General features: G+C 37.0%; 1 protein-coding gene across 1 annotated transcript; it reads left to right on the forward strand.

The window, feature by feature from the left end:
- The first annotated feature begins 9,486 nt into the window (after positions 1–9,486).
- On the forward strand, positions 9,487–16,808 carry LOC146002162 (uncharacterized). The gene is made up of 3 exons (XM_083139879.1): positions 9,487–9,745; positions 13,872–13,926; positions 16,525–16,808. Exons 1-3 carry the CDS (start codon positions 9,635–9,637, stop codon positions 16,806–16,808), a joined length of 450 nt encoding a protein of 149 aa, XP_082996005.1. The 5' UTR covers positions 9,487–9,634.

Below are 16,808 nucleotides of genomic sequence, written 5' to 3' on the forward strand. Positions count from 1 at the left end.
TTGCTACCGACCCCCTTTTGGCCTAGCTCTCCTAAAAGAGAAGCATCAAATGCAATGGGGCCGATTTTCAATAAATTTTGAGGAGATCGTACTAAAATGATATGGTTCAGTCGGTAGGGTGCTTGACTGCCATGTGGGAGATCAGGGTTCGATGTCCCTGCAAGGAACGGCTTTAACATCCATCCAGCCTCTAACGAATGGCCTTCACACCCCACCCCCACATATCCATTCACAGCATGTTGCTATGTCAAAGATGTAGCTTTGCCTCTTTTGTGTGTGTATTACAAAACGTTGCTCAAGCACGTATATTAGGGGGTGTCCAGGGGGGCGGACCCCCCCGAAAGACTTACCAAATACTAAAATAAAATAATAAGAATATACTTTTCAGCATAAATGTACTCGATTCTACTATAATCGGTGGTTATTTACTGTATTTCCTATGAAATCAGAAGTCAATGGTTATTATTATATTTATTATTATTATCATTATATTTGGATCATACTGCTTTGAAGGACAGTACAAAAGAAGATTTATGTACACTATCGTATCATACCCAGGCTTACAGCTTCTTTACGCTACTACTAATGATAATATCCATAAAATATTAATCAGGAATTTTACTTTTCGTCAACTAGATCTAACATCCTTTTTTATTACTTGATAAATATACAATTCTTTATCTATTTGACATTAATTTCCTTGTTTTTATACAAATTTTGATGATCTTAAGTACACGCAAGCTAGATAACAAATAGCTATATGATGTTATATCTGTATCTTATACCATATTTTTTACGTATTCGTGTAATAATAAAAATGCAATATTAATAAATTTGCATATTCTAATTAATATTTTATATAATTATATTTTTAAAATTTAAATATTATTATTATTATTATTATTATTATTATTATTATTATTGACACACTTGGTTCGGACACCCCGAAATATATTTCTAGATATGTGCCTGAAATAGGTGTATAAATTAATGTAAGTGCACTAGTGTACAGTGGGATCCATGAGTACTACCGTGCAAATTATCCATCACCATGTTCGTGCACTTTATTTGACCCAATAAGAGCTTCAAGAATTAAAAGAAAACTCAGAACAAGATGCTGACAACTTCTGCACAAGCATACATAAGAATCCATCGCTTAAAAACACATAGAATGTAAGAGAAAAATCAATGAAAATAGTCATGGACAATTTGCATGGTAATACTCATAAATTCCACTGTATTTAGGTTTTTTCGTGGGGGGCTGGAATTGTAAAGGTGTATATTACATATTTCATAATTCCCACTTTATCCTTCATTTTAAAAGTACAAAGGCAAAAATGTTAATCGTTTGTTATTTTAACTGGGTTTGCACTTGCTACTTCGGTTTTTCCTACGCTCTTTACTGTTTTCATTTCAAAATTTTAATTCTCTACGTTAATATGAAATCATTCCTGCTAATATTATTGGAATGTCAACTGCAGTCAAAACATTTTTACGACAAAAAAACTTTGGAAAAATGATAATTTATATACAACCGGCAACACTGTGTATAAATTGTCACTTGCTACATGGTTTGTCCCTAATTCACCAAAAAAAATCGTGACAATTACTCAGGTAGTTTCCACTAGCATGTCGCTGCAACAATGCTTCTTCTCACAACAATTAAACTCTTACGTCTGCATTTAATTTACTTCCGTAGGGTCATTAGGAGGCATTTAAGCGTTTGAAGTGAATTCGATTTGCTTAAATCAGCTATTGTCATTGTGTTGTGTCTAGTAAAGATTAAGTTGTGAGAACATTGGTATGTTTACTTCTAAGGCGTATCTATTTATGCAGTATGACGTCATAACAATGTCACGTAAAGGATATGAAATCACAACCTGAGAAACCTTGCGTGGTTTGTTTTAGCACGATAATGCTTGACCTTCGTTAAATACTTAACCAGTGTTTACCATTGCTTGGTGGCGACCTTCGTGACGGAGTGGTTAGTACGACGCCACGAGTCTCGGGTTCGAATCCTGTCCACGGCATGGGTATCTTTTGTGCTTGTCACTTCATCAATTTCATCATATCATTCATCCTCATCTTCGTGATTAGTAAAAGTGGCAGAAAAGCGAAGAAAAGTAAAGAAAATCAAACTATTCGTTAGTAGGAATAGAAAAGGGTGAAAAGGAAACACAGGGAGGGAAGTGGAAAACAGAAAGAGGTGATATATGACAAAGGGAGGGAAGAAGAGAACAATAGAGAGAGAGAAGGTGAATAAAAGGAGAAAAGAGAAAGATGAGAGCAGAAAGAGAGAAAAGAAACAGTGGTGTAAGAACAGAGAAAGAGAAGAAGAGGAAAGAAAGAAGATGGAGAAGGAAAGTCAGGAGAGATGAGAAAGGAGAGAAGAAAGATTGAGGGAAGAACAAAGCAAAACAGTGATGAAGAGGATAGAGGTGAGAGAAAACAAGTCAGGCAGGATGAGAAAGAGAGGGGAGAAGAGAAAGTGTGAGGGAAGAAAATAGAGAGAGGTGAGAAGAGGACGAGGAAGAGAAAAGTGAAGTGAGAGAAATGAAGAGGAGAGAAAAGACAAGCTTGAAAAGGAAAAACAGAGTGGGAAGAGGAAAATAGAGAGGGTGGAGAAAAGACAAGCGTGAAAAGAAAACACAGAGAGGGAAGGGGAAAATAGAAAAAGGTGCGATATGAGAAAGGAAGGGAATAACAGAACAAGAGAGAGAGGAGGAATAAAAATAGAAAAGAGAAAATGAGAGGGAGAAGGAAAATCAGGTGAGAGTAGAAAGTGCCAAGAGAAACGGTGATGGAAGAACAGAGCAAAGGAGAGGAAGAGGAAAGAGAAAGAAGGAGAGTCAGGGAAGTGAAGAGCGAGAGAAGAGAAGAAAATATAAAGAAAATGGAGAAGGAAGAATTGATGGATAGTAGAGAGAAATTAAATAAAGTGCGTGTGAAGAACGGAGAGATTGAGTGCGAAGATGGGGAAAAGAATTGTGAATATGTATAACTGACAGGAAAGAAGACAAGTACAGAGAGAGATGAGGAGAGGAATGTGAGAGAGGGAGGAGTAGAGAAGAGAAACGATAATGGATCAGATAGAGGAGAAACAGAGAGAGAGTGAAAGGAAGTTTGCGAAGAGTAGATGAGGGGGAAAACCGAAGGGAAAAGAGGGAAGGGGAAGAATAGTAGAATATAGAAAGAGGTGAGAAGAGGAAGACCAGTCGAAAGGAAAAGAGAGTATGAGCGAGAGAGAAGAATGAAATGGGATATGGGAAGAGAGCCACACAGAGCTCAGAGAGGAAGAGATGGTAAGAAGAAGTAGTTAAAGGAGAAATTATATATATCTGCGCAATTCTTGTAGTGCAAATTCAATATGTGTTGTAACAAAGTTACATAACACTGCGTTTGAAAAGAACTGTAAAATCAGCATCACATTGCTTACGTAAAGGTCAAAGAATTACTACATGTTTGACATCTTTTCTGAAAAAAAAGTATTAATGCGTATTTAAAATCGTGAATCCTTTGTCGCTAAAGGGAAAACTACTTCCTGCGACTCACATAAGCACACGTCAGTATTTCCCAGAATTCTTTGCGGACGTCCATAATCGCAGGATGTGTGATAATATTCCAGTCTTTCACGGCAAAAATGCGCCTCGCCTTGACAATCACGCGATGCTCCTTTGTTCTCTTTTGTTTTAGATTCTTCACCTTGACCTTAGGCCTAAAGGGTTGGGGGGAAATGCAGCTCTTTCAGGAGCAAACTGGCCGTGAAGATGAAGACGATGTGTTCAGACAATCCTGCCCTCAACATTGACGTCTTTCTTACCCTCCTTCAGGGACGCCGACTTGTCAAAATTATTGGAGGGGGGCTCTGGTCACTGAAACAAATTAATGAATGACTCACTCCCTGCCTTTTTTAAGTTTTGGCCTCAGTGTTCGGAATCTCATAAAAGCCCATGAATTCCTCAAAAATATTAAAATTTTTTTTACAGTTCGAATGCGAAATGTCAATTGTTCACGGATGGATATGTCACAAGTTTCGTCAACCATAATAGCAAAATATTCCCGACTTTTAATATCTGCTACCACGGAGCGCAAAACAGATCTCCCTAATATATCAATGATCTCGTTCTGAATGTCATGTGAGAGCCATTTGTAGCCCGAACGTCCCATCCAGTACCCTAGTTCATGCACATCTTATTTTGAAACTCTTTTTAGTAAAAATGTTAACAATACTCATAATTATATACTTAGTATATAGCAATAAGTCACGTGCTTTGCTATCTCTGGTCATAGCCCTCCCAAAGTAGATGGTTTAGGGTCTCAGCCCCCCAAAGTTGATGGTCTAGAACATTTCAAATGTGTATTTAAAGTTAAGTTCATGTGGCACAATTCAGAGTAAACTTTACAAGAGAAGCAAAATAATATATTAGATTCTCTTAAGCAACCCCCCCCCCCCGAAAGATTTACCAAGTGCTAAAATTAAATAATGAAAATATACTTATTTAACATTTGTTTCAGCCGAACTTGTTGGAAGGCAAGGATTATATTGGGATCATAACTTTGAATTACAGTACCAAAGAAGATTTATGCACACTACTACTTAAAATAATAATAATAAAATATTAATAATGAACTTTACTTTTCGTCAACTGGATTTAACATTCTTTTTTTATTGGATAAATATTGAATTCTTTATGTATTTTACATTAATATCCTTAATTTTGGCGATCTAAACTATATGTAAGCTAGATTACACTGATAAACAATGAAATACTCCTTTAAATAAAACTAAGTGATCTTTATGTATTCAGATGTGCTGATAACGAATATCGCATCCGTTTTCCTGTATCACCTAAAGTTTTTGCAGAACACCCACATTTTATAGTTTTATGGTTTCAGGTCTCTGCACCCTCTTAACGTTTGGTTCCTAGCAAATGGATAAGAACCTTTTAGCGACCTTGTGTGTTTATGACTGGCACTTAATATTTCGTGGAGGAAACATCTGGCAGTAGAGTAATTTCCTGTTTCTCTGTTAAAATTTGTTCTTTTGTGGGTTAGTCGAGTCTTAACTTTCTTTCCGATAACTTCGCGAGTAGCCGTATTTTATGTTTGTGTATGTTCGTGAAATTGTGAATGTAATATTGTGTATAGTGAAGTGAAGTGTAAGTTGTATTTTAACAAAACGATCAGAGCATTCATAATTGTTTTTTTTAAATAAATATATTATAACTCAATTAATGAGTTCGCCATGTCACTCAAATGTGTGAATAACCCGAACTTGTTTTGTTATGTTTACGGAGAATTTGCTCCGAAGTCACAGAGAAATACTATCACTCCTATAGTGAAAAAAGCATACGAGTTGTATTTTGGAAGTAAAGTAGACGAGGGAAAAGCTGGGCACCAGGTAAAATTTGTTGTAATTGTTCGCGAACTTTACGTGGTTGGCTTAATGGCACTCACAAATCAAAGCCCTTCGGAAACCCTGTAATATGGACAGAACAGAAAGATCATGCTACGGATTGTTACTTCTGTTTAACAAACATAGTGGGATATAGTTCAAAATCAAAACATTCTATATTTTATTCTGATGTTCCTTCAGCCAAGAAACCTACTGTATGAGTCATGATTTTATACCAATTCCTAAGCCTCCTAAAGAATGGACAGTGGATGAAACAGAACCAAGCAGTGCTTCTCCAGATGACGAACCTGGACCTTCATATTCAAACACCGATCCAAATTTTCCTGATCCAAATATACCTCAGTTTATTTCCCAATCCGAATTAAATGATCTAGTCAGAGACCTCAACCTTTCTAAAGTTCAAGAGGAATTATTAGGTTCTCGTCTCCGAGGGTGGAATTTATTACAAGATGGTGTTAAGGTGTCATATCGGAAACGCCAACAATCACTGACACATTTTGTTCTGTTAGTAATGAGTTAACTTAGTGCAATGATGTAGAAGGCCTTCTGCAAGAACTTGGAAGGAGTCACAACCCAAACGAGTGTTGCATAATGGGAATATATACCCATCAGTACCCCTTGCCTATTCTTCCACCGTGAAGGAAACATGAAAATATGGATACAATATTAAAAGTGATAAATTATGAAAAATATGGTTGGCAGATATGCGGAGCCCTCAAAATGATTGGTATACTGTTAGGCATGCAGTCTGGGTTTACAAAATTTTGTTGCTTTCTTTGCGAATGGGACAGCCGGGCAAAAGATAAACATTACAACATTGTGGATTGGCCCATACGAAAAAACCTAATTCCTGGAGAGAAGAGTGTTAGGAATCACCCTCTACTTGAGAAAGACAAGATTTTGTTACCACCGTTGCATATAAAGTTAGGGCTGATGAAAAATTTTGTTAAGGCTTTGGATAAACCCGGTGAGGGTTTTGGGTACTTGAGAAAAAGATTTCCTAAACTCAGTGATAGTAAGTTAAAAGACGGCATATTTATTGGGCCGCAAATCCGTGAGATCATTCATGATGACAACTTTGTGGAAATGCGCATGGTTAGCTTTCAGACAAATATGCTGTAATTTTCTTGGAAATGTGAAAGCTGACAACTACAAGGAACTTGTTAAGAACTTGTTGAAGTGTTATCAGCGCATGGGGTGCAATATGTCCTTGAAAATTCAGTTTTTACATTCGAATTTGGACTTTTTCCCCCCTAACTTGGGCGCGGTTAGTGACGAATGCGGCGAGAGATTTCACCAGGATATTTATGTCATGGAGAAACGATATGCAGGAAAATCTGTACAGAACATGTTAGCAGACTATTGTTGGAACCTCAAGGAAGAGGTTTCTGGTGGCAGTTACAAACGGCAGAGTTCAAGAAAGAAATTTTGAAAATGTGAGTAAAAATGTGTTTTTTTCCCTTTTTTTGCAAGAAATTTCTTCATTGAACAGTCAAAATCGGTCCTATATATATATTTTTAATTTTTTATATTTCATAGTTATTCACTTCAATATTTAAATCTTATTTCATGAGCAAACAAACAAAAATAATTTCAAATTTCGATGTATTATTACAAAGGGAATTAAATTTTTATTAAAAACAAAAAATGAAAATCCAGGGAAAACGATAGGTGATACAGCATTTCTATTTTCAAATTTGGATTCAGTGGGGTCAAATTATAAATAATCACCTATTTTCGTTCAAAGGAGCAAAAAAAAGTTTGAATTTGTTCATCAGTGTTATCAATACGTGCTGTTGTATCTATTCTTATACCGTGTTTATCGTAACAAGAAATATAAATTAATATACATATTAATTAATTTAATATAATTATTCTAATTTAAACAATATTATTATTATTATTATTATTATTATTATTATTATTAAATTTTGTAGAGAAGATATTATATTTCCAAGTTAACAGTGAATACTTTTTGAATAATATAGCTTATAAAATTCCCAGATATTCCCATAGGTATATCTGAATTCTCACATGCCTAAAGAAGGCCAGAGGTTTAGTAGCTAATCTTGTTGAAACCTACAATTTGAATTTATGTTGATGTATAAGATTGTAGGATCCATTGTTTTATTTTATAATTATGTATTATTATTTTTAATTTTGTATAACCAATTTTGATATAGTGATATAACTGGTTGTTTAATCGTTATCATCACTTAAATAAATATTATTATTATTATTATTATAACAATACACAGTTAATTGCACAATATTATATAACAATAAACAATTATTAGTATCAGAGATATAATAGATCTTGTTGAAAACTGTAAACTGAAGTGTCAATATGCTAACTTGTTATGTTATGTTATTCTATTTTATTCGTGTAACTTTGTACTTTTGAATTTGACTTAGTGCTGTATTAGGTTTCATACTGTGCTCAACACTTTAAATAAACGATTATTATTATTATTATGAGACACTTGGTCCGGAGCCCCCCCCCTGAAATGTATTTCTAGATACGTGTCTGCCAGCACCCTATGAAGCGTACGAGCTCTCTGTGCAGCAATCCGATCTGAGTTTTCTGACTGGAAAACTCCTATGACGTGTGATACAGCAGGAAGAAAAATAGAAACTGGAAAATGCATAAGATGCATGAGAAGAAATGAAAAACAGAAAGAAGAAACATATATAAAGAAATAGACGATAAGGACGCAGAGAAGGAGAGAGAAGACGCAAATAGGCTGACAGGAGAAGAAAAAGAGGACGAAAAAGACGAAGAAACACAGAGAGAGAAATAGTGAAACGAAAAATACAGAAATAATAGGAAAAGAAGAAAGGCAGAAGGACATAGACAGAGAGAAATAAGACGAAATGTAACGAAAAAGACACAGAGAAGCAGAGAGAAGAGAGAGAAGACAAGATAGACGGAAAATGGAAAGAGAGAACACAAAAAGACACAGAATCAGAGACAGAGAGAGGGAGAAAGATGACGAAAAGAAAACAGAGAATGACCAGAGAAAAAGAGAAGGTGATAAAGAGAGATAGGGGCATAGAAGATAAAAGATATAATGACAGATAGAAAGTGGCAGAGAAAGAAAGGAAAAGAGAGATGAGAAGAAATGCATAGACAAAATAGGAGGAGAGACAGAATAGCTGGAGAATCAAACAAGTAGGTTTGAGGTGTACAATTCTCATACAACACAGTAAGGCATAAATCAAATTTACGCGGAATCTGTCCAGAACTGACCTTTTTCAAATCCCCCTCGGAAAAACCAAAATGACAGAAGCTGAACCCAGGAGGTGGGCAATTGCCCCCAACTTTTCGCCACTTTTGCCCCCGCACTATGCTAAATTTTATCTACGAAGGGAAATATACTGTTTTTGCCCCCCCCCCCCACAGGTTTGGCACCTTGCCACCCCCGGTTTTGGAACCTAATCACCGCCACTGCTTGTAAGGTTATATCCAACAGTTTAGCGACATTTATATTGCATTATATCTCTGTGTTTCCTTTGTCTATATACTGTAATAAAAAATACCTTTCACAATTGTTATGAAATGTAAAATGTATATTACGTCATTCATATTTCTTGTTAATTATTTTAGTTATGATCTTATTTATCTAATGGTGCCATCCCATATTGAACACTGGCATTGTTCATGCACCTTCTGTGTTCCAAATAAATAAATATTATAAATCTGTTTCAATATATTGCAAATTAAAATCGCTGAAGGATCCTATAAAAATAAATCCTTGAAACCAGTAAGGTTAGGAAAAAACTGCGATTTTGAAGTTCGTGACATTCTACAGTGCCGTCTGAACATTTTCCGGAATATCAACAATTGATCTTGATGCTCGTGTGACAACAATAGGATATCCACTACCGGCAACAAATCATAACGTGCGTATTGTTGAAAATTTTTGAATTAACATTTTCAAACTCGAAGGTCGCCAGGGAGAGGCGTGTTAGTTTCTAGAGATAAGAACGGATGTTCATTGAAGTCAGTTTTAAGAACGATTTATTGTTTCTTGTTAACGGTATTAATACAATCCTTAATATTGAGAAAGGGACACTTGAAAGTAGGCAGTCTGATTGGTTAGAAGTGTTTTAATAATGATATAACATCGCTGCATGATTTGATACGAATCTTAATAAAAAATGAATTAATACAATTGACGTCACAGAATTCGATTTTTTTCTTCTTTTGAAACGGACATGTACGAAACTGTCACGAATGAAGATTTGGTGGCAGTTGGTTCGTTCCTCATTCAGAATATGGTTGCTGGCCGGTTGGTGTTCCTGCTTTGTGCATCAATTGTGATTGAGGTAGGTATGCAGAATAAAATCCATTTCTTTACTTTTATTTTCTTTTGTTACGACGACGTTACGACGATGAGGATGGGTGACGATATGATGGAATTGATGAATAGACGCTCACAATGATCACTCGTGCGTAGGTTGGGATTCGAACTCGGGGCCCCTGGCGTCGTAGCGCGCTGTACTCTGCCACGGAGGTGGTGTTTGTATTATGACTCAACATGCGTGTGGATATTTAGTTGAATACTGATTGACTTAAGGATAGTAACGAGACAAAAGACTATTTTAACCTCGCGAAAACACGAAAAGCGAATTGTGACAACGAGAAGACAAGACCTACTGCCCTTAAGTTAAGTCCACTTTGTGTTCAGATAAGCTAATAGGAACTAAACCTACAGTTTAAAGCAGTGTGCGAATTAACGGGGGATATGCCGGGGACCCCCCCCCCAAAAAAAATATCCCTGTCAAAAGAAAATTACTTTTATCCTTGTCAGGGATGTTTTTTTTATCCCCCTAAAAGAAAATTGAATTGAGTATACTATTTCTTAATTATGCAACGAACACAATTGAAGCATTCCACCGAATTACGCTGTATGGCACTTTTGGGAATGTGCTGAGTTACCAGTGAAATCAGGCTGCAGCCCTGCTTCTACAGGCTACAAGCTGGCCAGTCTTAAGGTCGTATGTTGCCCAAAGATTGCTACTGTGTTTGCATAAGGTTTTATGTGTTTTCTACTGTAGTCCAGTAACATACAACAGGTTTTATTCGTTGAAATATGCCAAACAGCGTTATTCGGTGGAATGCTTCAATTATAAAATCATTCTTGTCTGTCAATGGCCCAGTCATCAAAGACTTCCCTGCCGAAAAGTGTGCAGCCTTCTGGATTAAAGGAGGACCAACCTGTTAGATGCACGTTACGTTTGAACTTGGCAACAGAAATTTGGTCAAGTTTCGTTGTTGCTATTTCGATAGCTCTTTTTATGTACTATGTGTTTGAGATTTCTTATAATGTAAATATAGTAAATGTTTCTAAATCACACATAAATGTTATAAAATTTAATGTCCTAGATTAGAAGCAATGTTCTGAGGTACTGAGAACCGCAAGGCAAATAGTTTAGTCTACTGACTGGTAACATATATACAAATTTGCTCACGTAAAAAAAACTACCACCCCCCAAAAAAATGAAATCACAAATACGTCATTGAATGTCCCCCCCCCACCAAGGCAAAAAGCCATAGAAACTGCAGGCCAAAGGGGCTCTGGCGTCTGAACACGAGGCAAGGAAAATTATCTATGGGTAGAGGCATGCATATTTCGTTTTTGACGAAAACACAAAATGTCAAATAACACGTTGTAATACTAATTTTTAATGTTTCTGAAAGGTGTGAGGTGCATTTTCGTACCCTGTTTTGTAAACGAAATGATGCGAAATGAACTGCAAAATGCTAAATAGACTCTTAAACACGAAATTTACCGTTTATATACCATCCCGGCACTTTCTGAAGTCAGAATTATCCTGCGAGTTATGCAATTCACGGAAAATTGATTAATTCTGCTGCAAACATTTGAGAAGCAAAAATGGACCCCTTTATACAGGAATAAACTTAATATTCTGGTAATGATTTAATGTGCTATTAGAAGGGATATTTCTATTTTGTGTAATAGTGCAGTTTTCAAATCAAATTTTGGATTACATTCACATTTTATATGCCGCTTTTTCACCGCTATAACAGTGAAATTTCATTTTATTTACCGCTTTTGAACCCGAATTTGACTCTGTTTTTGTACCGAAATTTTGCTTTTTTATTTACCAAAAATATGTGCCTCTATCTATGGGGTTTGTGTTTCGTGTCCTCTCAATGGGTGTTTGTGAACGTCCCTTCATCAATTTCAGCTAAACACTATTCATCCGCTTCGTCGCTATTAAGCCAAGTACCTAATCACCCTTATCATCTCCATTATTGTTTTTATGGAAAATGAAATATTAAATTTGAAAATATCCAATGGTAAGGCAATTAAGCCTTGTTTCCATGTCATAAGAACACAAAAGGCAGTTTTATTTACGTAAAAAAAACGCTATATACGTAATTTTCCTACTCTTGTCTAGATCCTGGGCCTTGTGTGAATACATACTCTTCCTGTTTAAGTTTTTTCATTAGAATTTGTTTCTTAATCTGAGGATGACCCTCATACGGTGTTGAATTGTTAAGTTTACGTAAATAAGATTGCCTTGGTCAGCTGCTTTCGTTTTTGTTTTTTTTTGTAAATTTGAAAGTTATAACATTACAACTGGTTCCATCTAATTCAGTGCCCTTGGAAATGTTATATGTTCAAAACGGCGAATACTCCATTTTGTAAACATGACCGCCATTTTGAATCTTGAGGTATTTTGTTTTCTGAAATCGTTTATAATGTTGCAGTAGACTGTATACATATACACAAAGTGACTCGAATTCATCATTAAAGGTGGTATTTTCTACAGGAAGTGTTGCTAAGAATTTTATTCGATTCATAAATTTCAAAGACAAAATTAAATGTTCAACATTTTATAGAGCTGAATTTTTTATTTCGGTTTTTATTGGATTGGATTGATGTTTTAAGTCCACTTTATGCACAGTAAGGCTAATCGGGACTGCACCTACAGTTTAAAGTGGGATCCGAACCACTATGTGCCTCCACCGGGAATCGAACCCGGGACCCCTTGATTACAAGGCGACGACGCTACCACTGCGCCATCGGGGAGGCCTGGTTTTTATTGGCATTTCATCTAAATTAAAGCTCAGATCATAATCTTTCTTTATTGTAAGGTAATATCACAGATGTCCTCCTCCGTAGCCGAGCGGGTTAAGGCGTTCACTCGCCTTGATATCGTTCGCTGCGGGACGGCGTAGGTTCGAATCCGGCTCTGGTCGGAATTTATTCGGCCTACGTATAGGGCCGGTGGCAACCCACCATCGTGAGGAAATTGGGGAGCTCCGAATGAGTGAGCGGTAACCTGGTCGAGAAGACCTACAACGGCTGGGGGTTCGACGGGCTGACCACCCGTCACCCCATACTGGTCTAAGATCTCCACGCTACAACAGGTGACGGCGGAACAGTGTGGGAGGGAGACCAGCAGTCGGTAGGTAAGCCAAGGCCCTCACGGGCTGTAGAGCTGCGGGTTATTATTATTTAATATCACAGATAAGGGTATATAGCTAGCTACCTTTATTTCTGGTAATATTTTCACTACAAGAAGTAAATCATAATAGTAACAAAAGTATCATGACCAAAATTCAATCAATTCAAATTTTCTCAAGAACTTATTTCATATAGGGTGGCGGATATTTAACTACCAATATAAGTTGGCAACGCTGTCGGAACGCAGGTGCGCATGCGCAGAAGTTTCCCATGCTTAGGCAGCTGCCGCGTTTGTTACAACCTGTCCCCTTTCCCGCGCTAGGGAGCGCTCGACAGTTTCGGTGCCAATGAGAAACGAGGAAAAAAAATCGTCTGCTGGGCAGCGAGGAGCGAATGGAAGCTAGAAGAGAGGCGCTTACGTAGATGCTGTTGCGACGTTGCGTATTTTAATTGGCTGCCTGGCTTTGACTTTCCCCAGCACCGAGAAAAGCCAGGGAGCAACTAGCGTGGGAACCAGGACAGGTTGTAACAAACGCGGTTATAGGTACTCCACTGGGAAGCAGCTGCCTAAGTACGGCAAACTTCTGCGCATGAGCACCTGCGTTCCGACAGAGTTGTCTACTTATATTGGTAGATACAATATGCGCCACCCTTTACAAGGAATTATAGAAAGCGTTATTATTGTCTTTGAGCTTCCGCTTTATAAAAATCGTTAACATCGGATAAATAAACGGAGAAAAATTATGGCTACAATGTTGGCTACCATTTTGAATGGCCACCATATTGAAAAGCTGTGATTCTGAAATGTCTATCAATATTTTCGTGTTCACTATTGCCCACTGATTAAGTACTGTAAGTTTAATACACAAATGTCATTTTTTTACTTCTGGCGTCTAGATTAGCTATTTGTTTATTCATTTTTTTTTAATTCGGACGATAGTATTTAATTAGAAAATCTCCAAAACAAGAGAATTCATCACATGTATGTCTGAAATACAATATTTTTGTTTCAGAACTGCCATGCTATTCCTCTAGTACAGAAAGATGAGCAGTCAGCCTTAGAAACAGGTACGTATTGCTGCTTCCCCTGCTGGCTCTACTGTTTTTATTTATTTACTATGAACTATTGCATTTTGAAAACTTATCAGCTTACAAGAAAGCTGACTATTTATATTAAACTAATATTTAAATTCCTTAATATTTTTCTCGAATTCTTATCCACACTGGGTGGCCAGATCTGGGATCACCTTGCTTCAGTTTTCCTTCGTTTGACCACAACTATGGGTTTTATAATTTGAAACGAACACGATTTTTCAAGGCAGGCCAATGTCACATTATGTCTTACAAAAGAAGAAATAATTTCTAAATAGTGGTCTAGTAAAATAAATAGTACCGGATGGCTATACAATTCGCATCATTATGTTAAAAAGTACCAGTGGCAAATACGTTAGACTGCAAAGAATGGTATCTTAGTTGTTAACATGGTGTTTAATACTATTATTATTATTATCAAATAGGTTCACAGTTACTGTTTTTTAGAGGTCTCACCCATAGGCGTAGCTAGAACTTTATATTTGGGTGTGCACAAAGAAAAAAAATGAGGTCTTGTACCTTTTTAATAGCATATTTTCCAACACAATCACTTGGCTCTTTAACTGCACTGATGTTTGTAAAGGAATATAAATTCACTAAATGACAGTGTTGAAAATTTCTGAATATATGTAGTAGAGAAAAATCAAATTGCATAGAAATTACACACACAAAAAATGTTCATAAATGTTACAAACAAATACATCAAAATACACGTCATCTATAACAAGAGACGTCTGTCAAAAGGTACAATGTTCTTAAACTCATCAATAACTTCATTTACATCAATAGACTAAGCTTTTTCATGTTCCACAAATAGCAAGAGCAGGGCTTCCAATCTATCCAGCTTCTGAGTTGCTCTTAATTTAGTTTTAACACGTGCAGCTTGTGACAGGTATATAAGAAAGGCGCTACAGTACAGAGTAGAATGCAGTCAATATCTTCTTTCTCCAATGACATCAAAAAATCGAAAAACTACAGACACTCGTTTCATCAGCGATAATGCACACCTTTGTTCCAAGTAATGACATTTTCAACTTCTTACAAACTGCCGCTTATTTTCTCTCTTATTGAAATATCTGTCTTTAATTCTCTTTGATAAAGCAGCCTATTAGGGTGTGCCTAGGCATACCCGGCACACCCCGTAGCTACGACTATGGTCTCACCTCATTGCCTAACAGACGGCCTCCGTGGCAGAGTGGTTAGCACTGAAATTCGTCCTTCCCAACTGTAACTTCTGGATCTGCCATTGAGAGAGATAGAAAGAAATAAGAGAAAGAAACAAAAAGAGGAAAATAGAAATAGAGAAAAGAATATAAACATAGAAGGAAAGAGAAGGAAAGAAATAGAAAAAAGAGAGGTAGAGAGAGAGGGATATAGAAATAAAATAAGAAATATAGAAAGAAGAAACATAAAGAGATAAGAAAAAGAGGTAGAAAGAGAGGGAAATAAGAAATAAAAGAATAGAAACACAAATAAAGAAAGGAAAAGAGATAGAAAAAGAGAGAGGGAGAATAGAAAGAGAGGAAAAGTGGAAACAGAAAAAGAAAGAAAGGAAAAAGAGAGGGTAATAGAAACAGAGAAAGAAAGAGAGGAAAAGGGATAGAGAGAAAGAGAGAGAAAGAAAAAGAAAAGGAAATATAGAGAGATAGAGAAAGAGTGACATGACAAGCAGTCGTGACGACTGAAGCAGAATTCAACTGGAGAAATAAGTTCCTCCACCCTGGCACATCTCTGATTTCATTCTCATCATTCATCCACAACGCGATTAGCGTTAATGAGCAGAAAAGTGGCGTAAATGAACCAGGCCCGTAGCTAGAATTGATCTCCAGGGGGGGGGGCTCACAGGTTATCAGGGGGGGCTTTGTAAACAAAGTCCATTTTTGAAAAAAATATTAAATGAAAGTAAATTATGTGTGTGTGTGGGGGGGGGGGGCGCTCATTCATTTATACATATCATATACCACACAAATACTACATTTTTCTGTATCTTTTAAAACATCTCTTGAAGTGTTATTTGACTGATACTGAATTATCCCTTACACACCCCATACTATTTTAGATGATACAGATATGTATATCACACACACAAAATGCACAATATTTAATCACAGTGCCTACAGTATATTCCACCCCCGGCCGAAGCAATTAAACTCCCCTTCCTTCCCAAAACTTGGGAGCTGTTGTTGACCTTTGACGCAGATGCGGAGGGAACTTGCATGATGACATCAAAGTCACAGATTTCTGTCTAAACGGGAAGTTGCAACAGGGACAGTGAAGGTACAGATAAAGTAGCTCCCCTATGAAAGAACCTTCTGAAGTGTAGAGAATATTCTAAATACTGGCAGCTACTTCTGCTCATAAACAAAATGAGCGAATGTAATAGATACTGTTCATGTTCTGTGGATTTATCCTTAAAGTTATGAGTTGTCTACATTTTCAATCTTCACTGCAAACAAATTATGCAAAATAGTTTACCTAATGTAAAGGGGGGGCTAAGCCCCCCCTGGCCCCTGCCTGGCTACGGTCCTGAAATGAACAAAAACAAAAAAATAATCTTTCATTTTCTACTTTTAGATCCGAGCCAGTCGGAGGCACTCCGGTCTGAAGATTCCGAAACGCAGGACGAGTTGGAGCATGATTTCCCAGACTATCTGAGCGACCTGACTGACAACCACGACGACCCACTGTTCTGCTTCTACATGTACGGAGGTGGCGGCGGGGGGGGAGGCGGGGGCGGGGGCAACGGAGGGGTACCCGACGGAGGGGGCGAAAGCCCTGATTACCGGATGAGAAGAGCGCGAAGAAGGAGGAAGCAAATGAGGAAAATGATGCAGAGGATGATGAAAATGGGGAAATGA

Source organism: Lepisma saccharinum, chromosome 18 (assembly GCF_977018435.1).
Source record: "Lepisma saccharinum chromosome 18, izLepSacc3.1, whole genome shotgun sequence".
NCBI lineage: Eukaryota > Metazoa > Arthropoda > Insecta > Zygentoma > Lepismatidae > Lepisma > Lepisma saccharinum.

Excerpts from the sequence above, each read along its gene's own strand:
- LOC146002162 (XM_083139879.1), top strand. The coding sequence starts at position 9,635 with ATGTACGAAACTGTCACGAATGAAGATTTGGTGGCAGTTGGTTCGTTC. Across the intron at positions 9,746-13,871 it reads GTGCATCAATTGTGATTGAG|AACTGCCATGCTATTCCTCT; the intron begins GTAGGTATGCAG and ends TTTTTGTTTCAG. Across the intron at positions 13,927-16,524 it reads GCAGTCAGCCTTAGAAACAG|ATCCGAGCCAGTCGGAGGCA; the intron begins GTACGTATTGCT and ends TTCTACTTTTAG.